Source organism: Callospermophilus lateralis, chromosome 1 (assembly GCF_048772815.1).
Source record: "Callospermophilus lateralis isolate mCalLat2 chromosome 1, mCalLat2.hap1, whole genome shotgun sequence".
Classification (NCBI taxonomy): domain Eukaryota; kingdom Metazoa; phylum Chordata; class Mammalia; order Rodentia; family Sciuridae; genus Callospermophilus; species Callospermophilus lateralis.
In genome coordinates, this window is record NC_135305.1 from 48,741,260 (window position 1) to 48,765,663 (window position 24,404).

The 24,404-nt window shown below is 37.0% G+C and overlaps 1 protein-coding gene across 2 annotated transcripts in view; it reads left to right on the forward strand.

Annotated features, from left to right (window-relative positions):
* The window catches only part of Asb15 (ankyrin repeat and SOCS box containing 15), a 33,683-nt gene extending 17,090 nt beyond the window's left edge, over window positions 1-16,593 (forward strand). The window contains exons 8-12 of one of the 2 annotated variants that reach the window (XM_076861925.2): window positions 4,891-5,136; window positions 6,642-6,813; window positions 8,448-9,018; window positions 9,833-9,986; window positions 15,009-16,593. In XM_076861925.2, the coding sequence (XP_076718040.2) occupies window positions 4,891-5,136; window positions 6,642-6,813; window positions 8,448-9,018; window positions 9,833-9,986; window positions 15,009-15,181 (1,316 nt within the window). In that variant the 3' untranslated portion in view covers window positions 15,182-16,593. Of the gene's footprint in view, window positions 1-4,890; window positions 5,137-6,641; window positions 6,814-8,447; window positions 9,019-9,832; window positions 9,987-15,008 lie in introns of those variants that run through there. The other variant, XM_076861932.2, reaches the window with a different exon arrangement.
* The last annotated feature ends 7,811 nt before the right edge of the window (window positions 16,594-24,404 follow it).

The window sequence follows — 24,404 nt, forward strand, 5'->3', positions numbered from 1 at the left end:
ACATTCACACAACAAAGAAAGATGGCTTATCTGAAGGTGTCTTTACTAGCTTCTTCTCAGCCTTGTGCATCCTGCTTCTTGTTGAACAATAGGAATTGGCAGGTCTATTGATGGAAGCAGAAAGAGGTGAAATTAACTAGAAATGACCAGAGATATTAACTAGAAATGACCAGAGATAACTTTTTTTTTTTTTTCCTCTTGGAGACTATAGGAGGATGGATTGAGACTTTGGGTTTTGGGAGCTGACACAGTCAGTTTTATACCATTAAATGAGACTGTGACCATGGGCCTCAATGTCTTAGTATGTAAAATGGAAATACCACAGGCACCATGCAGTATTATTATGAAAATTAGAGAATATATATACAAAACCCCTCACATGTAATAGATTCTCAAGAGAAGAAAGCCATTATGAAATTGTCCGTGTGTGGTGGGAGGAGAAGCAGGAGGAGTAACACTCTAAGGTTATTTACAGCAACCTGGGAGGAGAGAATTAAACAACTCAAGCCGCAGACAGAGCTAGCTGCAGCTCCTTCTCAGAGCACATCATCGTATTTTGGGGACGGGGGGACACTTCAGTATTGTTGGTTAAAAAAACTTAGAAAATCTAAAACACTCATGCAATATTTTCACTTGATGGCATGAATTCAGCAACATCGGTGCAACAAAATGTATGGAGAAATGTGAAGCCAGGTGCTGGGCTGAGTGGCCTGGATATTAAAATGAGTAAATTTAATCTTCCTCCTCCCAGAGTCTAGGACAGCTAGATATGATTTAAATGAAAAAGTCATGTTGCTAATGCTATAATACAGGTGTATATTCAAAGTAAATTTGGAGAATAAAAAAGCAGTGAATCTAAAAATACTTCAAAGAGCCTAAACTCTTTGAATTGATTCTTGAGGGACATAGAACTCTCAAAGGATAATGTCACCAAAGCATGAGGTCACTCTGATCTGTTTTACCTTCACTGACGCTTGCCCTAGGTCAAAGCTTTCAGCCTTCCCAAATTCAGATTATTTATCAAGCTTTCTAATTATGAAAGTTATGGTATGGGCAAAGCTTCTGTCACAAAACCCAAAAACAGACACACAAGGAAAGCGAGCAAACAAAAGTGACTTAAAAATAAGTTTTTTCTCATATCACATTTCAGAGGTTCAGCTTTTGTCGCATAGGCACACCAAAGGTGTAAGAGAGACTAGGATATTTTTTCTCTATATGGATGACTTGTGACCTGCTAACACTTGGGGCTTTTATTGCTAAAAAGAAAAGGACAACCATGAAATATGAGGAACAAATAGTAGACCCTGAGCACATGTTTGTCAGCCTCTGTCACAATATCATGGTGCTTTTCATAAATGCACCAGAATTCTTGCCTGAGCATGTTCTATAAACAGTAGATGAAATATCCACTTGTAAATTTGCTTCACAAGTATTAACGTGATATGCATTATTTTTTAAAGGCCAGCATATAACATAGAGTATTTGCAGTAACATTCAAGAACATATTGTTGTTTCTATAGATAGCCTTTGATTTCTGGGAGTAGTGGGGAGATACATTTTTCAGAGTTACATACTGCTTCACTTTGCAAATACAGAATCATTCTCCACTGGTATTGACAATCCAGTTATGTTTTTAAAGAACACGTAATTTGTGACTCTCATTCATTTATTTTGCTTTTGCTTCATCTAAGTTGTCTTTAGTTCTTAATGCCTACAAATAGCATTAGGCATTTATATACATTTCGAAATTACGTATGTTGCTTTAATTCTCTAGCCATATATAAAGTATGGGAAAGGTATTTTATCACTGGATTATCAGAATGAAAATAGAATTAACATTTGGAAATAAAATTTTAAAGTTGTCAAAGAGAGGACAAAAATCTCCATAGAGGAAATGGTAAAACATAAAACATTCCGGAGGTGGAGTTCACACGCATCTTCATCACGCACACATCTGGAGAAAAGGACTTTTCTTGGTTGCCTTCTCCAGGACTTTTGGTGTGTAGCCATGTCAAGTCTTTTAGGTTCTGTAGGAAAATGGATCATTCATGTCACTTCCTCAGTTTTCTTCTTGAATCTATGGGCTGCTTTGAAATTTGCAATTCAAAGTCCATTAACTTGCGGAGGAGATATAAGAGGTCATGAGTATTGTTCCATTTTTTCTGTATAATTCCATTTTTTACATACTCTTAGCTTCATGCCATCATTTTTGTCTCTATTTATGGAATATCGGTAGAGGACAAAAAATAAAATAATTACTTTTGGTCCCCAGATCCTTTCTTCCCTGTCAGCCTTTGGTGTATCGCAGTCATGTTACACAGTTGCTTGCTGAGTCATATATATTTGATTTGTGATGATCTGACACTTATCGAGGTTTTGTTTTTTCTCTTGGATTCCCTTTCTGCCCATACCCTAGGATTTGGTGTCACCTTTCCTCAGTTGGATAGGCACAAGCTTACCCTGGCCTGTGGAACCCAGAGTAGGGAGGAAGCTCAGGTAACTGTTTGGCACTGTGTCTTAGGTGCACCATCTTCTGTTCCCCGTCACTTTCCATTTACATGTCAGTTCATTCCACTGCTGACAGTTTCTTTCTCTCAAATCATCCTCTCCTCTTTCAATCTTCCAGCCTTTGTCCAGATCCCTCAGAAAAGTCTCTCTGTATGTTTTATGAGTCAGAAAATCACTTGTAGCTGATAAACTAAATGATATGAGCAAAACACAAATATCCAGGGGAAAAGAAGAAAATGATAAATTTAAAATAAAAAGGAAAACAAAAACAAACAAACAAAAAAACCCCAGATGTTCAAAAGCGCCTATAATGGGTGCAAAATTTTTCATCTAAGTCTTGAAATTCTTCAACTTAAGTTAGGTTTTTCTTTAAGCATTTACTTATTATTTATTACAGATTAAAATGTGAAAATTAGTCTAAATTTTTTCTGAAAATATCCTAAAGAGTACTAAAGAATCTTAAGTTTTAGAATTTTAAATTCTAAAGAATTAAAAATATATGATGTATCCATATAAAACTAGAAGTTTTTAAATTCTTGTTTTACTTAATCTGCTGTGTTACACCAATACTGTGCCCTATGAGTTTTTCTTTTGTTTCTTTCAGTTATTTACTGGCTAAAAATGTCTTGGTGAGTTAGTTTGGGAGTGTTTTCCTGCTATTTGTATTGTTATTTCTGTGGAAAATATATCCATAGATCCAAAAAATTAAATTGGAAATGAAGTTCTGACTTTTGAGAAATTATTTTAAGTTGAATACAGCCTAGGTATGCTGTGATTTTCATGGAGAAAGCTTAATCACTAATCAATATACACTCCAAGTGAAACAAGAGCAAAACAAAGCATGAGGGAAGAGGTCGATTATTTAATACTTTTTTTCCAGTTACAAAAAAACTGCAACAGAAGCAAGAAGATAAATGAGGACATACTCCTCATAGTTGGGTTAGCTTGCTTGGTGCCTGCCCTGCAATACCACCAGCCAGGGTGAGGTAATTCACCAGAATTAGAGCTGCCACAGGCAGATGGGCAGTTCAGAGAGAGCCATTTGTCAACAGTTCTACTTTGGACATTGAGAGGAGGAAAATGAGAACCTGCCTCTAAAGGAAGTAGGCATAGTCTTTGTCCTCTAGTTAGGCAGTTTGGAGCCATTTCCCTCCCTTTGACTTTAGATCCGTTCTACATTCTGCCTCCTTCCTGCCCAGAATGTTCTATGTGGCCTCACAGCTCCTCCTGCCTTTTCCAGCAAAGGTCCAGGCTTTGAATGTCTCTTCAAATAGAAGACGGCCGAAGCTTCTCCTCTAGACAGTCCCCTTGTGACTCACCCAGAGCCTTCCACACAACTAGCATGAACTGAATGAATGAATGATGAATAGGAGTGAATGTATCTGACTGGTTTATTACCAAGGTTTTATCTAATGACAAGAAAAAAAAGGGTGACATATTTCAGTATTGTTTCCATAAAATAGAGAATGTCTTAATAATCCAAGGAGGGGAGAAAAAAAATTATTTTAACAGTGTATTTTCAAATATTAGAGACAAACAAGAGGGCGGAGACATCTGATTTAGTGACCCTCTTAGAATTGTGCTTCATTAACTCTCACATACTTCCATTTAGAACAACAGACCTACTGAGGTTTTTTACAGCACTATTATTAACCTCCATTGAAAGTACAGGGATGAGCTGAGTACAGCGGTGCACACCTGTAATCCCAGTGGCTTGGGAGGCTGAGGCAGGAAGATCACAAGTTCAAAGCCAGCCTCAGGAACTTAGCGAGACCGTAAGCAATTTAGCAAGACCCTTTCTCAAATTAAAAAAGGGGCTGGGGATGTGGCTCAGTGATTAAGCACCTCTTGGTTCAATTCCTGGTACTAAAAAAAAGGGAAAAGAAAAGAAAAGAAAGTATAGGTGTGAAAAGTTGTCTTTGCATGGGAAAAAAGAAAAGCTGTGTCTATGGAGGAAACTTGATACATACCATCTACTTATGCAGCTCTAGGGTCCCAAGGTTATAAAACAATACTGACACTAATTTATTAAGATCCTATTATATATTGGGTACTATACTAAGCATTTCAAATATGTAATTTATAGAATTCAACAATAGATGCTATTTGAAGTTTGAAAGAATGCACATGACATCCTATCCTGGTGACGTGCATTTCCCATGAAACTCCTACCCTCCTCTGAGTCTTAAAGAAAAAATAATTGTCATCTTGCAAACTCTAGAATTAGAAATATGGGTATGAGAAATACAATATCCCCTAGTAGCATAAAAAGGAATAGCTAATATCTATGTGATATTAAACTTGATAATTAGTTTAATACCACATCAAGTATCCATGTTAATATGCTTACTCTTGGATGTTCTTTTTAAAATGATTCTCAAGCTGTAAAACAGGGCTCCTACAATATGGTGTCTACTCTGATAAAACACAAAACCAACCTTGATCAGCCCTGTGTCAAGCGATGGTCAGCAATGCACGAAGCAGCCAAGCAAGGCCGGAAAGATATCATAGCTTTGCTACTAAGCCACGGAGGCAATGTCCACCTGAGAGATGGATTTGGAGTCACACCATTAGGTGTGGCCGCCGAATATGGTCACTGTGATGTGTTAGAACATCTAATCCACAAAGGTAGGTAAAGGGAATTGTTCTTTACTGGCTTTTGTCCTGGCTCTCTGACTCTCCTCTTCTACAGTTCTTGGGAGTTTCTCTTACCCACCTTGAATGTCACTGGGCGTGAGGCTTTCAGACCTACCCCTCATTCCACAACACATGGTGACCTACAGATCTACAAAGCCAGCCCTGATTGCTTTCTATAGAGAGCACGATTTTCACATAGATGACTCACCAGGGTCTCACCCTCCCCTTCTCCTAAACTGAAATCCTCTTCTTCTCCTGCTTCTTGATACAATAACTTATTTCAACCAGGACTGAAAGGTTGGGTCTATCTCTCCATCTGCCAGGCCCCTCACATCTTCCTTGGACCAGTACAATCATTTCTTCACCATTCTCCAGTGTTCCCATTTCCAAAAGACAGAAGCCACGCTACATACTGCAACCCGGTTCCTCTCCAAAAGGACAGCAGTTGCAGTGTGAACTATTCAGAAAATCTACTGCATCAACTTGAGTGGTTTTTCCAGGCTTATGCTTCACTATTCCCATCTTGTATCCCATGTTCCAACCAAAACAGACTAGCAGTATTCCCTCTGCTGGGTTTTGGATCAGGTTCTTGCCCTCCTCTGGAATGCTCTCTGACACCATCAAAGTCTGTCTTTGAAGACACTCCCTCACTAAATTTTTTTCCTACTTCTCCCCAATAGGTTGTGATCTTGCTCCTGCTTTAAAACTTCAAAGTGCTTTTTGTAACTAAAGAGCCAGGAGTTAAGAAACTTAATTCCTAAACTGGTTTCTGCCAACTACTCCTTGTGAGACCCTTGCCTACTTGCTTAAATGACTGGTCCTCAGTTTCCTCATTGATAAATTAAGGCAAGAACCACATGATCCCCAAGGGATCCTCTATCGAAAAATAACAAACATATTTTTGTCTCCCAACATAATTTCATTTAATTATCAGAAAATCCCTATAAAATAAACTGTATTACTCCAATTACAGATGCAGAGGGGAAGGTGCATAAAAGTTTTCCTGACTTTCAAAGTCAGCATCAGAGCCAGGTTCAAACACCATCCTGTTGCCCTTGCAGTAGGTTTCCCAGTGCTGGTGGAGCTCATATGTCACATTGTTTATGTGCCCTGATGACATCTTAAGGTAGTCAGAGTTATTCATTCTAGACTCACCTACAGTACTTGCACAGAAAAGGTAGCCAATAAATGTTGGTTGAATTGAAGTAGAGAGTGTTAACTGGTGTCGTTACATTTAAAAGCCTCATGTTCCCTTTATCTGTAATCATTTGTCCGTTGTGGAAATTGACTAGTTTCTCTGACAGTCTTTGTGACCCAAAGATTTTCTAATAAAACAAAAGCATGTTGCATTACTCTTTATTGAGAATATTGAGAACACAGATGCTATACTTTTTATTTAAGTGCTAACCAGAGGGGGAAAAAGAAAAAAGTCTTTTTAAAGGGGTCTATCAACAATACCATCTAATTACCTGCTACAATGTGCTTTATCCTGCCAGGTGGGGATGTGTTTGCTTTGGCGGATGATGGGGCATCAGTGTTGTTTGAGGCTGCCGGGGGCGGTAATCCTGACTGCATTGCTCTCTTGCTGGAGTATGGAGGAAGTGGAAATGTGCCCAACAGAGCAGGGCATCTCCCTATACACCGAGCTGCCTACGAGGGACATTATCTGTAAGTGATACCATATGGGGTGGTTACTTTAAGTTGAAAATACAAAATTATGAATACAGAATAATCACAAGTCTCTTTATACACAATACTCCCCTAAATTCAAAAAGAAGTAGGTAATGTTTGCAAGTTTTGTAATTAACTGTTTGGAACTTGCTGGGCTTTTCACCTTTTTATAGTCTTCTAATTCACAAAATGAATTTATACTACCTTAATAGTAAAAAGAATGCCCTTTCATTCTTTATTTAGAAGGAATTAAATTATAGTTGAGAATTCTATGCAAGTTACCCAAGAGTACTTTTCTGTTTTTTTTTTTTTTAAGTGTTTAACTAAAGGCCATGGAATTTCTAAAAACTTTGCTCTTGACAAAGGATTAGAATTTGTTAACAATACTCCGTTATTCAATGATTTTCCAGCATCTCCAGGATATTATAGTAACATTATAGTAAATGTATTCTAGAATAGAAAAGTTTCATTTTTAGATTTTTTTCCATATAAATGGTTGAATACATTTTGAAACCACAAAATGTGCTAAAGTCAACACACCAATAGAAGTTTAGAATCACTATTTTGAACTACCCACCATGAGAAGATGGTTTTAAGCAATTAAATGTAGTTTATAAAACTTGTAACCCAAAGATTTTCTAATAAAACAAAACATTTTAAGATTTATCATTTTAGGTGGCCACAGGCTAAGTTAAGGGGCCAATGACGCACCATTGACGCTAAGTGACATGTTGTTAAAGTTTACCTGGATTTACTCCCAGTGTTCATAAATTCACACATGGTAGCTCTGAATTAGGCACAAGAGATCAAGTTATCCTTGCTTGTGGCTCTCTTGCATGTCTAAATGGTTAGTCAAGTGTGAAAGTCACAACTATTTATCACATGTACTTAGAAACATAAGCTGTGGTCAGTGATTTCAATTGGACTAGTATAAATTTGATGGAATTTTTAAAGACTTTTTTTGACTAATAATTCAATAGCAAGTTGAATGGAAGGAGAAGTACCATAGCTAACATTAAAGAAGATTGCTTAAAAAGAGTGAGAGAGGAAAATTTATGAGAATTCAAAATGTCAAATCTCTAGTCCTTTCTTTATGTATAACTGTGTGACCTTGGACAAGTAATTTTCCCTCTGGAAATTTCATATTGTCCTTCTGTTAAGGAAAGGGGCTATATTAAATCATGTCCAGGATCACTTCCGGCTCACTTCCAATGACTCCATGATTCTAATGATCAAGGTTATGAAGAGTTCTTCTATGTCACGAGAAGGGTTTACTTTCTTTTATATTTTCTATAAAATTAGTATTGGTTGCTTATAAAAGAATTATATTGTGTAGAAAAGAATAGGAGTGTGGAGAGGAGTCCTGAGGAATCATATCTAGGGCCAAATACAAGACATATAAGATGTTGGATGTTCCCCAGGAAGATTTAGAGAAGAAAATAAATCAAAGTTTACTAAATTACATTAAATACTCGTAGCTTAATGTACAAAAGTTAAACATTTCAATGTAAGGTTATCTAGAGAAAGTAAGGAAAACCAAATGAACATGTATAGTAAAGAAGGGGGTTTATTCAATTTCTTGATTTTCTTAATGTCATGGGGTATTTGGTGGTTGTTGTTGTTTGTTTTAGTGCACTGAAATATCTTATCCCAATAACATCCAAAAATGCAATTCGGAAAAGTGGGCTAACTCCCATTCACTCAGCAGCCGATGGACAGAATACCCAGTGCCTGGAACTACTCATTGAAAATGGTTTTGATGTCAACGCCCTTCTTGCTGACCACATTTCCCAGAACTATGACGATGACAGGAAGACTGCGCTCTATTTTGCTGTCTCTAATAATGACATCCATTGTACAGAAGTCCTTCTGGCTGCAGGTGCAGACCCAAACCTAGATCCCCTCAACTGTCTACTTGTGGCAGTGAGGGCCAATAATCATGAGATTGTCCGACTGCTTCTCTCCCATGGGGCTAATGTCAATTGTTACTTTATGCATGTGAATGACACCCGTTTCCCCAGTGCCATTCAGTATGCCCTAAATGATGAGGTCATGATGAGGCTGTTGCTGAACAATGGCTATCAAGTGGAGATGTGCTTTGACTGCATGCATGGTGACATCTTTGGAAATTCATTCGTGTGGTCAGAAATAGAGGAAGAAGTACTGCCAGGATGGACATCTTGTGTAATTAAAGATAATCCGGTGAGTTGCATCTTCTTCTTCTTCATATGGGGCCATCATCTTAACTCTTATAGTAGTCTAACAAATGTTTTAATTTTTAATATTAATTTTAATTTTTCCCTTTTGACTGCCTCGTCATCCATTGCTACTCAGGAGCATGCTCTTTAACTTCCATATGTTAGCTAAAGTTTCTGAATTTCCTCCAGTTGTTGATTTCTAGTTTTAGATCATCATGGTCAGAAAACATATTTAAAATGATTTTGATCTTAAATTTTTAATCCGGTTTGTTGGCCTACCATAGGATCTATCCTGGAGGAGGCTTCTTGTACTACTAAGAAAAACGTGTTTCCTGTAGCCTAACTCAAACTTTCACTTGTTTAGGAGTATTATAAGAAAAGAAAAATCAGCTCGAATTTTTATGTATTTCTTATTCTTGATTTTTTTTATTTGCAATGATATAGGGTTACAAGGATACATTTAGCCAAGAAAATGTTATTTCTTTTTCTTCAGTTGGAACGGGATATAAAGAAGATGAAATATGTGCAAATAATTATTTATGCTTATTTGGTGGAATATTGGGGTTAAATGGATAAAAGCATGATTCTTCTATGCTGTATTGACTAGAATCATGTCAGAACCATGTCTATATGTCTTAAAGACTATTAGTTCAAAAAACAAGCAATTTTTCACCTTTGTTCATTCCAAGGAGGGATGTTTTCTTTTCTAGAAAAGGACAAAGATGTAACTTTTCATAACAAAATTAAGTGTTTATGTACATGTTTACATATGAGCATATTAAAAGTACTGCTAAATTAAATTTAATCAATTTTCTCAGTTCTGTGAGTTTATTACAGTTCCGTGGATGAAACACCTGGTAGGCAGCATTATTCGTATATTGATAGATTACATGGATTATGTTCCTCTGTGTGCTAAACTGAAGTCTGCATTAGAAGTACAGAGAGAATGGCCAGAAATCCGCCAAATACTAGGTAAAAAATAAAATTCTCCTACAATTATTTTTATTAAAAATGTGTATAATGTCTCTGATATTTTTCAGTGTTTATTCAGAATTATCTAAGATATTTTTAAAACATCCTTAACACTTCCTCTGTTTTGAGTTACAAATTTTATGTTTTCTTAATATTTTCAACTCTTTAATTGCACAATGAATAATATTATATTCTGGCTAGAACTCATTTTTGGAAAATTACCTTCTATAATGTATAATACATAGACTTCATTCTCCGTGAGGTCAGGGATCTCCTTGTTTCTTTTTGTATTCTCAACATTTAGCATAGTGCCTAGAGAGTAGTTAATACTTAGTATATAATTATATAGTAAATGAAGAAATGGAAGGGATTAGAATTATTTTTTAGGTCTTTATTGACAAAATCCTAGTATCAAAAGTTTGTGTTATAGGCAGGTCATTTGTATTTTCTAGGCAAAAGCTTATAATCCCACTAAGTGTGGCAGCAAACTCCAGTAATCCCAGCTAGTTGGGAGGCTGAGGCAGGAGAATCAGGAGTTCAAGGTCAGTCTGGGCAATTTAAGGAGACCCTATCTCAAAAAAAAAAAAAAAAAAAAAAGAGGATGGACTAGGAATGTAGCTCAGTAGGAAAGCACATCTGGGTTCAATACCCAATACAGAAAAAAAATATATATATATGCTTTCAAGGAAAGTACATTTACAGTTTAAATGACTCCAAATACAAATAGAAACTAGGGAAAAAAAATCATAGATTGGAGAGTTTCTCTTTCAAAGTATGACTTTGAGAAAATGAACTCTCAAAACTTACTTGAACATTAATTCCATGGAGCTTAAAAAAGTATCATTGAACATTTCATGACATTTTAAATAATCTGGCACTCTTGATGTATCTAAATCAGTCTTCTCTTAGAATGAGTTCTAGAATAGAAGAGATTTTGTGGCAAATAAAACAGAAATCTTAGTCTTAATCAGAGCCTAGACTCTGAGGTCAGACTGGATGGGGTGGAATTCAAGCCATGCCTAGGTCGGGGGATGCTGGGTTATGTTGTACAGGTGTGATTGGGGCTGATAGCTTCATGGAAACAAGCAATAATTTATTGTATCAATTTTGTTTTTTATAAAAATTTCCAAGATAATGATAGCAGCTTTGTGACTTTGAACAAGTTACTTACATTTTTTATACCTATGTTTTTTCCATTGCAAAATGGAGCTAAGTTAATATTTACCTCAAAAGTCTGTCTTGGGGGCTGGGATTGTGGCTCAGCGATAGAGTACTTGTCTTGCATGTGTGAGGCCTGGTCTCGATCCTCAGCGCCACATAAAAATAAATCAATGAAATAAAGGTATAAAAAATGTTTGTTTGTTTTTTTAAAAAGTCTGTCTTGGGAATTTAAAGAGATAACATGTGGGATTGAGGGTGTGGCTCAGTGGAAAGCACTTGCATAGCATGCACTAGACTTTGTATTTGATCAAAGCACCAAAAGTAGAGAGAGGGAATGATAGAAAGAGGCAGGATGCATGTAAAGTGTCTAACTGGTACCTATAATATTAAAAATATTGAATACATTTTGCTATTTTGTGTTATTTTAATTACACGGTAAGTTTATGGAAAGTATCTGAAATGTATACGCAAACTACGTCATGAAATATTATAAGGAATAATCATGCTTATTTTTACAAATTAAAAACTAAGCTGAGAATATTGCTCAGTTGGTAGGGTGCTTGCCTCACATGCACAAGGCCCTGGGTTCTAATCCCCAGCACCACAAAATAATAATAATAATAATAATAAAGCTAAGTCTGAGAGAATTACAAAACAGCCTAGATCCTGTGGATTTTGAAATTAACCTCTCAGAGCTCCCTTCCTGGACTGAAGCCCGCATTAGAAGAAGTCAAAATCAAACAGGACAGGGACCAGAGACAGTTCACATAAAAATGGGTGGCAAAGAGGATAAGGAGCCCTCAGGGAACAAGCCACCAGATTTTTGGATATGGTAACAAAGAAACTGTTAACAGAGCAGGAACCTCTGCAAAACTGGAAGAGTTATCTTGAACCCCGACTCCAAAACAAACAAACAAAAAAAAGTTAAAGAAACTGTGGTGGAGAAATGGGTGATTCCAGATCCGGGGAAGGAAATGTACAAGATGAACCTGGAACACCCACCTGGTCACATCAATAGCAATGAACCCCTCAAAGACTACAAGAACCACACCAAAAGAATTCAGACCCCGGTCATGATGGTATCATGACCCCAAAAGAGATCATTATTTTGATGAGTGGAAACATACCCAGTCTTAAATAAATGATATTTTAAAACTGGTCAGTTCCAAAGGATGATAGAGAATTGACTTGTTATTTTGGAAATTGATAAAAGAAAGGATTTAAACTATTCTATCTAATTTATATAATTCATGCCACTCTAACCAGAATATGAGAGCAAGAATTTTCCTTTATAAAAGTATTTCAAATAATTAATGGAAAGGAAATTATAGTCCCCAGTAAACTAATGGATGTGGTCATTGAGTATTAACTGCTGTTCGTGTCACATTATATCCTGAATGGAAGAATAGAGTTCTGCCAAAGAGATCAAATTTGAGTCTAATCAAGAAATAGAGAAGACAGTGGGCCCTGGGTTGCACGTACTATCGCATGCCATCCTCAAAACTCGGGCTGTGAGAAAACAGAGGTCATTGGGGTCTTCAAAGGTTAACTGAAAGGACAAGAAGGGAATGCAGAGCCACAGATTAAAGAGACTTACAGGACAAATCAAATGTTTTTTAAAAAGTATTGTCCATATCTTTAGTACATTTAGTGTAGGGATAGTACACTTAGATGATGAAACTTTGAAGGAAATAATTGCAATACACAGAGAGGTAGTGATTACTCATGGCAGAAGAAAGAGATGAAGATGGGAAGGCCCATAGAGGAAATTCTGGGGTGGCTGGCCAAGTTCTGTTTCCTGACCTGGGAGGTGAATAAAGGTGTTTGCCTAATAATCACTTAAAATAACTTATGAAACTATACACGTGTGTAGTTTCTTTATATGTATCTTATTTCACAATAAAAAGGTTTAAACAGTTTGGAGGTTGTAAAGGGGGAGAAACTCAGGCTAAGATAAATTAATTACCCAAAATTATAGACATAGAAAATAACAATGCAAAGATCTGAACTCCTGTCTTATGTTAAAACACAAGCTGTTTCTATAATACCACTGTACTTTTTGTTGTAGACAGCACAGATTTTGCTTCTATAGGGGTATTCACTGTCCATGTGTTTTTTGTTTTTGTTTTGTTTTGTTTTAAAGAGAGAGAGAGAGAATTTTTTAATATATATTTTTTAGTTTTCGGCAGACACAACATCTTTGTTTGTATATGGTGCTGAGGATCGAACCCGGGCCACACGCATGCCAGGCGAGCGCGCTATGGCTTGAGCCACATCCCCAGCCCCGTCCATGTGTTTTTATTGCAAAAGAATCCCCAATTCTGATGCTTTTTAAAAAAGACAATCTAGCCAGGCACAGTGGTACATGCCTGTAATCTCAGCAGCTTGGGAGGCTGAGATAGGAGGATTGCGAGTTCAAAGCCAGCCTCAGCAAAAACTGAGGCGCTAAACAACTCAGTGAGACCCTGTCTAAATAAAATACAAAATAAGGCTAGGTATGTGGCTCAGTGGTCGAGTGCCCCTGGGTTCAATCCCTAGTACAGAAAGAAAGAGAGAGAGAGAGAGAGAGAAGGGAGGGAGGGAGGGAGGGAAGGAAGGAAAGAAGGAAGGAAGGAAGGAAGGAAGGAAGGAAGGAAGGAAGGAAGGAAGGAAGGAAGGAAGGAAGGAAGGAAGGAAGGAGACAATCTAAGTAAAAATAATGCCAGGAAGTTTTGTTGGTTTGTTTGTTTCTATCATATATTATTGCAGCCTGTCAGTTGATTGCTATGAGCATGGTCAACCACTGGATGTCAGGATTCCTCCAGATATCTGTAAGGCAGGATAGGATGGTAGGGAGAAAAGTAAAATTGTAGTTTTTGTAAAAATGTGAATTTTTTCTTCCTATTTTGGTAACAATAATTTTGTCTCAGCAATTTTTGGAAAATGTGTTGATTTAAGAGATTATCTCAATGTTCATAGTCTCAAATGAAAGAGAAATGTGATCACTTTTATTATTTTATTGAATGATAGTTAACATTTATTGAATGGTTACAATGTGCCAAGCACTTATTTCATACTTTATATGAACTAAATTATTTAATCTTCAAACTATCCTAGGAGGTAGGTCCCATTGTCATCTGCATTTCATAGATGAAAATACTAAAATCACAGAGGTTAAGTGACGCACCCAAGGTCATTCAACACTAAGTGGCAGAGTCAGGATTTTAAGCCAAGTCAGCTGAGTCTAGAAGCCACACCTATGTCTGCATGCTTTGTGGCCCCTGTACTAGTTCATGTTGCTGGTGTGACGTATCAGTATTGTCGTAATAACTTAGATTAAAGCAAGAATTGAAAATAAAGGCTTATGTAAGATAGATGAAGAATGTTAGTATATTTTTCATGAAAATATAAAGTGTTTAGGTATCAGATCCTGGAAACAAATCTCACGTGGAATAATGAAGAATTATGCAATTATTCATATTGATGTTTCCTAGATAATTATTCATCAAAGAGAGTGAAAGAGGGAGGGAGGAAGGAAGAAAAATATCTCTATAATATTCAGTTCGAAAGAAGAAATAAACAGATGTAAGCATTTGCTTTCTCAAATTCATTCATTTATTTGATAAATTCTCGTTGAACATCTATTATGAGTTAGGCTCTGTTCCTACAGATACAAAATAAATCTCTGCCTTCATGGAGCTTACATTGTAGAATAAAATAGAATGTAAGTGGTCTAGAATACTTAATTTCAATGAAAATCACCAGTTGCTAAAGTGTACATCTCTGTTTTTCATTCATGTTAGTCTGAAAAAAATCTGTATTTTATAGGCCAATCCACTAGTGTTGTTTTAAATTTTTGCTTATTTCCCCCATTCATTTTAGAGAATCCTTGTTCATTGAAGCATTTGTGCCGATTAAAAATTCGAAGACTTATGGGACTCCAGCGACTCTGCCAGCCAGCCTCCATGGAAAAACTTCCACTACCATCAGCTATTCAAAGATACTTATTATTTAAAGAGTATGATCTCTATGGACAGGAGCTAAAATTGCCATAGCTTAAAAATAACATTTTTAAATGTGATTTTAAATATTTTAAAATGTGATTCCCCCAGAGAATTTATTTGGATCATTTTACAACTTTAAGTGTATTTAAATCCACTGAGAATGTTATAAGTGTACTGTGTCCCTATGGGTACACCATATCGTACATAAAGACCTTGCCTTATCTTAAGACAGTCAGTATTCTGTATTTGAATTTCTAATGATTGTCTTCACTTGCAACAAGTCTTTAAATTCTCCCTATCAATTGGCTCCTACAGTATCCGTTATTAAGGGTCTATGTTTAAAAAGCAAATAAGCACTTTCTCAAACCCATTCCTCCCATTTGTTGCTGGCCCATTTCTCTTCTCTGAGAGTCCCTCTGTATGAAAGGACTCCTGCCTGCCTGCAGGTTCACACACTATAATCTGGCACTCTGCTTTCTCTCCTGCTCTTCTCAAGGTCCTTCGCCACCTCCTATTGCTGAAGTCAATGAGCACCTTTCAGTCCCTCTTTTGGTTGATTCCTGTGCCATCTGACACTGTTGCCTGCTGTTTCCTTGAAGTTCTATCTCCTGCCTGGTTTTCACTATATGGATACCTTGTTCTCTAAGCTGTCCTTCTACCTCTTTGGATGCTCTATCTCTGGCTTCTTCCTATGACTCTCAACTCCTGCCAATCCTTTAGTAATATTTTCTCTAGAAAATTTCATCCACTTGTATGACTGCAGTAATTTTGTTGGAAACTACAGCACTTACATCCAAAAAAAGCTTTCTCTCATGTGCCTGAGACCTGTGTAGGCGACTATCCCAATGAACATTTGAGCCTAAAGACACCTCAAATTCAACATGTTCCCAATTAAACTCATGACCTTTCTCTTATATTTCATAATGTAACAGCACAATGATTAACTTAGTTTTCAACAGAGAAAGACTAAACATCAGGCTTGACCTCCTCGTTTCCTCACCCAGTGTAACTGATCACCACATCCTAAAAAAAATGTATTGCTTGAAGTGATCTTTCTTCTCAGTTCCACCAGCTTGGTGCTAAGCCTGGCTCGGATCCTTTTCCTAGGATAATTCAGTGCTGCTTCTCTGGCTTGCCTGCTGGCTGTCTTCCCCTATCCCACACACATTCTGCACACAACATCCCAGAATGATCTTTTATAAATGCAAGAAGTTTCACTGCCTTGCTTAAAACCATTCCCATTGTTCATAGAATAAAAGTCCAAAGTTCTTATGTGGCCCTTCACTATCTCACTCCTACTGCCTTCCTCTTTATGTGTCCCTTTCCTCTCTCCCCTATAACTGTATTATATGCTTTCTAGAAGTTTATTCATTGAACAGTGAGTGATTCCCAGACTTCAGGGTTATATACATACACTAATAGATTTGTTTCATTAATTTAAAAAAAATAGAGTCATCTATCTTAATATATATATATATATATATATATATATATATATATATATATATATATATATATATATATATATATTCATTCCATAAAGGAGATATATATATATACCCTTTATGATTTCCATCATTTCACAAAGAGAGCACATTTTGGGATGACAGAAAATAAGATGATCATAAATTCAGTCATAAAAATTGAGTAACTTTAGCTTTGAAAGAACTTATTGCACTGTCCTCGTTTCCCTGTTGATGGGTAAAAATTTCCCTGTGGCCCAGCAAGTATCTGAGGATGTTTGTTTGGGAATCACTGCTATAGAATAGACTATGCTCTCTCACACCTAGAGGTCTTGGTATTTCCTTCTCCCTCCACCTGGAACCCTTTCTCTACCTCCTTCTGGCCCTCTTCATCTGACTGACTGACTCACCCTCACCCTGCAGATCTCAGGTGAGGTGTTACTTCCTGGAGGAGGGGGGGCTCTGGCCCTGAACTTCTCAGTCTGTACTGTAGGAGCCTCTGTTCTTTCCTGTCTTTCCCACTAGACTGGAAGCTCTGTGAGGGGGGCCTCTATATCATTGTGTTTCCCAGTGTGTCCTCAGAGTCAAACACATTCTCTAAAAATGTGAATGTTATATAAGACCCAGACAAAAATAATCAGTGACCTCATGGTAAAATGATAGTTTTGAATTTCCAAATTGATTGTGCAATCTTAGTAATATTTTAAATTTATTATTCTTTGATTTTGAAATTGTATTTTCTTATGTTTATTTTTACCTTGAGTGACTATATTCTTTCAATAGTAGCACCTCATTGATTTGTAAAATTTTCATATTGCATTTAGCTTATCTTTAAAGATAAATGAGTGTTTAAAAATGCTATATAATTAGGACTATAGTTTTATCTTGTATTTCTTAGAGGACATATTTTTATAGAAATTAAACTTCATGTATTTAATTTGAACTGTAATGTTTTGTGCACAGGATTGCATAATTTCTTTGTTGCTTTCTTATTTGTGGTTAAGATGCATTGTTGTCTACAGATATTTCTCTAAATAAATAAAATATAATAATGAGGTTGTAAGTCTGCTATAAGATACTTCAGATATTAAACTAGTACACTTAAACCTTGACATTTTCTCTAATGTATTTTTAGGTAAATATATTCAAGAAATGTTTTGATATAAAGATGTGAATTAACTGCACATGCTATAAGTTATCAAAGTGGTTATTTTGCTATTTATGAAGCAGGAGGAAAATGTAGATTAAGAAACTGAGGTAATTGTTGTATTCAGAACAGATTGATCTTTTGCTCACCACATTTTCTAGCAGTGTTTTTGTTTTGGAGAGAACTGGATGGAAAAAGTAATTAATCCCTATCTAATTAGGACTCTGTTTCTCCTAGAGTGTGTGTGTCACTTTATCTGGGAGAGGGCAACAGCTGCTCCTCCCAGTCAGCCCTAGGAGAGCCAAACATTCAACAGTGGTGCCAGTTCAGCCACTGTGGCCTGACACAGTGGAGCCTGGAGGCTGTCGAACTGTCAGTGGCTGCTTATAGTCACTGCAGAACTTTTGCTTTGTGTCATCCAGAGAGCTGAATGGAAAAGAGCAGATCTGAACTCTCAGTTGGATGTTATTTAGCTCTCCTGTAGACCAAAATCAAAGAATATATCCATTTCTGAGTAAAAAAAAAAATTAAAAGATGCACATTGAAATTGAGTGCCTCCTGAAGAATATAGTTCAATCATTTTAAGTAATTACAGAACACATTTCCAGGCAATAGAATGACAGTGCAGAAGATGGCAACTGTATAATTGGGCAGCAAATATCCCTAGGTAACACCTCTCAGATGCAGGCTTTTGAAAAATCAGCACATAGGGACTCAATAGCCTGGAAACCACAAGATGGATTCTCATGATGTAGAGTATGCACTTAAGCTTTTTTGCTGACACTGACAACAGAATTTTTATCCAAAGTAGTTTTGAAATTTTGGTTCCAAGTCATATTTCCTCTACATACATAACTACTTTCCAAATCTGAAATTATTTAGGACATATAAAAATTCAAAGATACTCCAAATTATTTATTAACCAAATTAATCTTATGTATGTACACATATATACACACTTATGCATAAGTACATGTGCTTGACCTACATATTTAATATAGTGCACACATATGCATATACATGCTTTGTAGTATGTCATGTTATTTCAGCGTCATATAATGCAGTAGGCAAGGATATGTACTTTGTTTTCAAAGACATTATGTTAAGTGAAATGAGTCATAGAAAGACAAATACCACATGATCTCACTTATATGTGGGATCTAAAAAAAGCAAATTCCAAAGCAGAAAGTATAATAGTGGTTACCAAGGATTGGGGGAGGTAGGGGAGGAATGGGAAGATATTGATCAAAAGCATACAAAGTATCAGTTAGACAGGAAGAATAAGCATTAGACATCTATAACAGATTGACTAGTTAATAACAATGCACTGAATGTTTGAAAAATCACTAAAAGTATATTTTATATGTTCTCACCATTAAAATGACAAATATGGGAGTTAATGCATGTTTATCACCCATTCCACAAAAAAATGTATACATATTTCAAAATAGGTTGTGCATCATAAAGTTATACGTTTCTGTCAATTAAAAAATATAAAAAAAAATGCAAAAGATACTGATTACCGTAAATATCATAAGTGAAGCATCCAAATAAATCTTATTAAAATACAGTTTAAACCATTTCTTAACATTTAAAACAATACAGTTAGAACCAAGCTCTGCAAATTATAATTTTTTTATTCTGAACAAGATACAAATTTATGATGCATTATGTCCAACACTGAGTAAGTGCATGTGAAACCCAAGCTTTCGTTATTATTATTGCACCGTGGCAGTGGCAGTGCCAGAGCTGCAAAAGTCAACAACCTTGGTCTTTTTTTTGGTACCAGGTATTTAACCCAGTGGTGCTTAACCATTGAGCCACACCCCCAGCTCTTTTATATTTTATTTACAGGCAGATCCTCACTAAGTTGCTGACGCTGGCTTTGAACTTTTGATCTTTATTAAGCAAAATGAATCTTATATATGTACACATATATACTCACTTATGCACAAGTTCAGGCTCCCGAACTGCTGAGATTATACCAACAACAACAACCTTGGTCTTATAGTACAGGACCAGAGGTGGTCATGATTAGATCTGAGAATATGAAAAATAATGTTAAGGATGCATTATAATAATGTTAAGGATGCAAATAATTTCACTATCATCTCAAAATTATTTGACAACATTCACAGGATGAAAACGCAGCAGAGAGCTGTCCCTAGCACATAAAATCTCACATCTTCTTTTGCTTTGTAAAGTCCTGATCAACAATTATTTACTAGGAGAAAAAGGGCTTCTCAAAGGAAAAGATGTGTAGAAAGAGTCAACTTATTTGACCTCAGTGACCATGTTATATAATATCAGGGAGTGCTAGAGATGTCTGGGGATTTGCTGTTTTCAAAAGGAGATAGTCTAGTAATTTGAATCTGGGCACTGGAGTGCCTGAGTTATAACGCTGGTCTAGCCAGTAATTCCACCAGAGGTCCTGGACAGGAATTCACATTCTGTGCTTCAGATTCCAGCAAATGGGGCAGCCATTGCTCTCAATCTCTAAGTCTTCCATACCCGGAACTGCCAGTGAGACTAAACTACAATTTCCTGGAAGCAACCTATAATGCTGGATGAGGTAGAAGGCTGGAGGGTACCAAAAGTGACACTTATCTTAGAGTTGATTCAGTGTTAGATACCAATATCCCATTTTTTTTTACTTCTATTTTTTTTTTGTGTGTGTGTGTGTGTGTGTGTGTGTTACCCAATTGGATTAATATTGTTGAAAGAGGCCACAATTTCACTCACTTTTGACTTAAAAATGCTAACTTGCTTAGGCTTTTCTCTGACCCCTCAACCTTCACCCAGTTCCCTTCTTAGAGGTACCCAAGAGGCTAAATTGAGTGTGGGAGTTGGAGGGTGCCCTGATTAAATCTGAACACTGATGATACAGAGCTGTACACTTCTGACAGTTACTCTTGTGTATCTGATAATCCCATATTCAACAGGAAACACAGACTGTTATCTGATGATTTCAATAAAGTTTAAAAAGTAAGTAAACTTAAGAGAGGTAGGATGATATTAAAACCTTTCTAAGTAACAGGCTTTCATAAGAGAAAGACAATGAAGACCCCATAGGAAAAAAATGCATAAATATTTCCTAGAGCCCAAAGGCTAAATGATTTTTCCATAAATGTGGAAAGAATCTTGAGAAACATCTGGTCCACTTCATCACATCTGGAAAGACTGCTTGGATAGCAAGGTCTCTCATTTCCCCTGTGTATTACACAAAGCACTTTACATACATTGTCTCATTTAAGTCTTATAAGCACTCTAGGAACAGAGCAGAAAAGATCTGGATTACTTCCACTCTCTAAAAAAGGAGATAAATCTTGCAGCAATTAAGATAGTAAATGCCAGAACTAGGACTTAACCTGGGATTCCTGATTCCAAAGCCAAAGCTCTTCTCATCTCACCAGTTTTAGTTCATTGGGAATTAGGAGGGCATCATCCATTATAGCCAAAAAATGAAAATAACTTCAATGCCCATTAGCAACATAAAACTCAGTGTTGCATATTCCTACAATGGAGTATAATTAGTCAACATGCTACAACATGCATGAACTTCAGAAACATTAGGCTAAGTGAAAAGAAGCCAGGCACAAAAGACCACAAGCTGCAGAATTCCAGTTATTTAAAATATTCAAACAAGGAACAGAAAACAGATTAGTAGTTTCCTGGGGGTGGGGGTAGGGAAAAAAAGGTTGATGGCAAATGGACACAAAGCATCTTTTGGGAGCAATAGAAATGTTCTAAAATTGGTTTTTGGTGATGGTGGCACAACTTGGTAAGTCTACTTTTTAAAAAATCATTAAACTTCTACACCAAGGAGAATGTTTTTTATAGCGTATAAATCACATCTTAAAAATTACCTTTTTCTTTCTTGTGTAGGTGTGCAGGTGTGTGTTTTGGGGAATGAAATCAGGCCTTGCACATGCTAGGCATGTACTCTATCACTGAGCTATGTCCCCAGTCCTTTTTATTTTTACTTTGAAGCACGACCTTACTAAATTGTCCAGACTGTCCTCCAACTGGAAATCCTCCTGCCTCAGCCTCCTGAGTAGCTGGGATTTTAGATGTGCATCACCACACCTGGTTAAGGGGGTGGTGGAGGAAGGAAGAAATGGAAAGGAAAGAAGAGGAAAGAAAATCACTTCAAAATAAAATAAGAGGCACATGTCTCTGACAGGTGAATGCTGGATGCTGTGTTTACAGCCTTGATGAGGTGGTCCAGCTAAACAATGGAGTCTTCCAGCTCAGAGGAAAGCATTTGGCTCTTATCAATCAGGGCATGATTTATAAGGTTTGCTATGCTGATAGGACCATTAGAAGCCAAAGATGAAGCCTTCAAAGGCTGCACCATGTTTGCTGCCTTCACTGATCCTACTGGCCCTCACCCCAGCTAGACTCTGCCAGTCTCCCACATTTGCATGCTGGTTGTAATATGAGTCTTTTTCCTTTTTTTAATTTAAAAATCAAATGTACAAAAACATATAGATTGAAGAGCTAAAAGTGAAGGTTTCCTGTCCCATAAAGGACACAAGTCTGTTTAGGATCTTGTTACCAGTAGGATGGGTCTTTTATTATAACACCATTGAAAACCAGCTCCAGAAAGGAAATCTAGGAGAAATGAGTGCCTGGAGAAAATCAGAGGCAAACATTCAAAAGGCTGTGGTTCTCCAGAACACAGGGAAGGGGAGGCATAGAAGTAAAGGTCAGTTAGGAGCCGTGAGTCTGTAGGAAAAGGAAGTGCCTTTGATCTGAAGGATAAAACTGCAAATGAAAAAGCTCAGTAACTGCAGTCCAGCTTTCAAGCTCTAACTGGCACACTGAGTCCTCTGATTCCTGTACTTTGACACTGACTTTAGCTTTCTACCCCCTCTTCACAGCAGGATCTCCCCTTTTCTGTCCTTTAAGTTACCATTTGCCTGCAGCACTTGATGTTTTTCTCCCTCTGTCTGTCTCCCCCACAACCCCTCAGGGTACTGGGGATCAAACCAAGGCTTCCCACAGTCTAGGCCAGCACTCTACCACTGAGCTGCATCCCCAGCCTGGACTTGGAGATTTCTAAGGTAGCACTTGTCATGACCACAAGCAGGGAGCTACACCAAGGCAAAGATCCATGTTTTGAGTGCCTGCTCTCCGCAAGTTTCTCCCTGACACCCCAGTGAGCAAACCTGTCCAAAACAGTGATATCAACATGCAGGGTTGTGACTAAGATAGTTCCTGAAAGGAATAAAAATCTTGTCCATGCCAGGTAAAATTTCCTTTATCAGACCTTTGAGTGGTGTACATCAAATCTGTTTCCTGTTTTGGAAGTCGAATCCCATCTTTATGGTCTGTTATATGAGATTTAATAAACATTGATAAAATTCAGATATTTCTCACTTTTGGATTTTTTTCTGGAAATAGTCATATTTCACTTTGACATGTTTGAGTCAGATCAACAAATAAATCATCATCGGCCTTGCTATACATGTGACCAAGTACAGATGCAGTATACCGGTATACAAACCCGCACTTTCAACCTATGCATCTTTCACTTTGACACATTTTGAAATGACAAATTAGTAAACTTCAGTGTGAGAAGCTTCTTGGACTTATGGAACATAACTATATCCATCACTTATTAGATGGGTATATGTGAAGAGACTTTGAACCTCTCAAAAACTATTCACATCTTTTCCAATATGGAGTTAATAGCATTTACTTTTTCCTCAGAGTAAGTGGCAGGGCACAAGATTATTAAATGGAGATCACATTTTATTATGCTGCCTGCTACACTGTGCAAAAATGTATTTTGTAAACTACAAATGTTATACAATTGTGAAACCTTATTATAAATAGCTCTAACAATTTTAAATTTGACTCATGTTCTCTACCACAACTTGGCAGAGCTGGATTTTCTTGACTTGCCAAGCCTGAGAGTGAGACTTGATAAGGGAATTGCCAGTTCTCATCTAATGCCTGTGGCCTGTTCAGTTGTTGTCTATCTAGAGCCTGACCTTTGCCTGACATTCTCCCCTGGGAGCCTCTCTCCAGCTATCTGAGCTGCTCCCGGCAAAACAGACTGAACAAAGTCGGAAGCTTAACTTCCTTCACAACCATTACATTTGCTCAGCAGCCTTGTTACAGACCATCTGTAAGAAATGTTGAGAACCCAAACCATTCTGTGTAACTGAGAACCTTGTTGGATTTATTTATTGCACCTGGACCATGACAGAGATGGGATAAGACTTAAAAAAAAACACAAAAAACCCAACAACAACGAAAGAAGCAAGTCAGGAATAGCTTGTTAACAGCAGATGCTCTTTGACATTTGTTAGAATTAAATAATTTTAGTTTCCCAAATTTGCAAATGACAATATAGCATGATTTCAATGTTCCTCTATCTGCTAGATGAGGACAATTTAAATAAGAAAGGCGTCTATGAAGTGAACAAAGATCAACTGTGAGATAGTAGCACTTAGTGGCCAACTGGACTGGTTTGTCAGTTTAGAGGTCCCACTCAGGTGCAGAATGACCATAAAGCATGAATCTCAGGGCCTTGCCTGTGGTACTGAGGAATTGTAGAGAGTTTGGGGGAGGGGCAGGGAAAGCCAAGTTAGAATTAGGTAGCCTTTCTCTGAAAGTATTTCTTTAAAATACTTAGGATCTCAGTGTTAGGGTG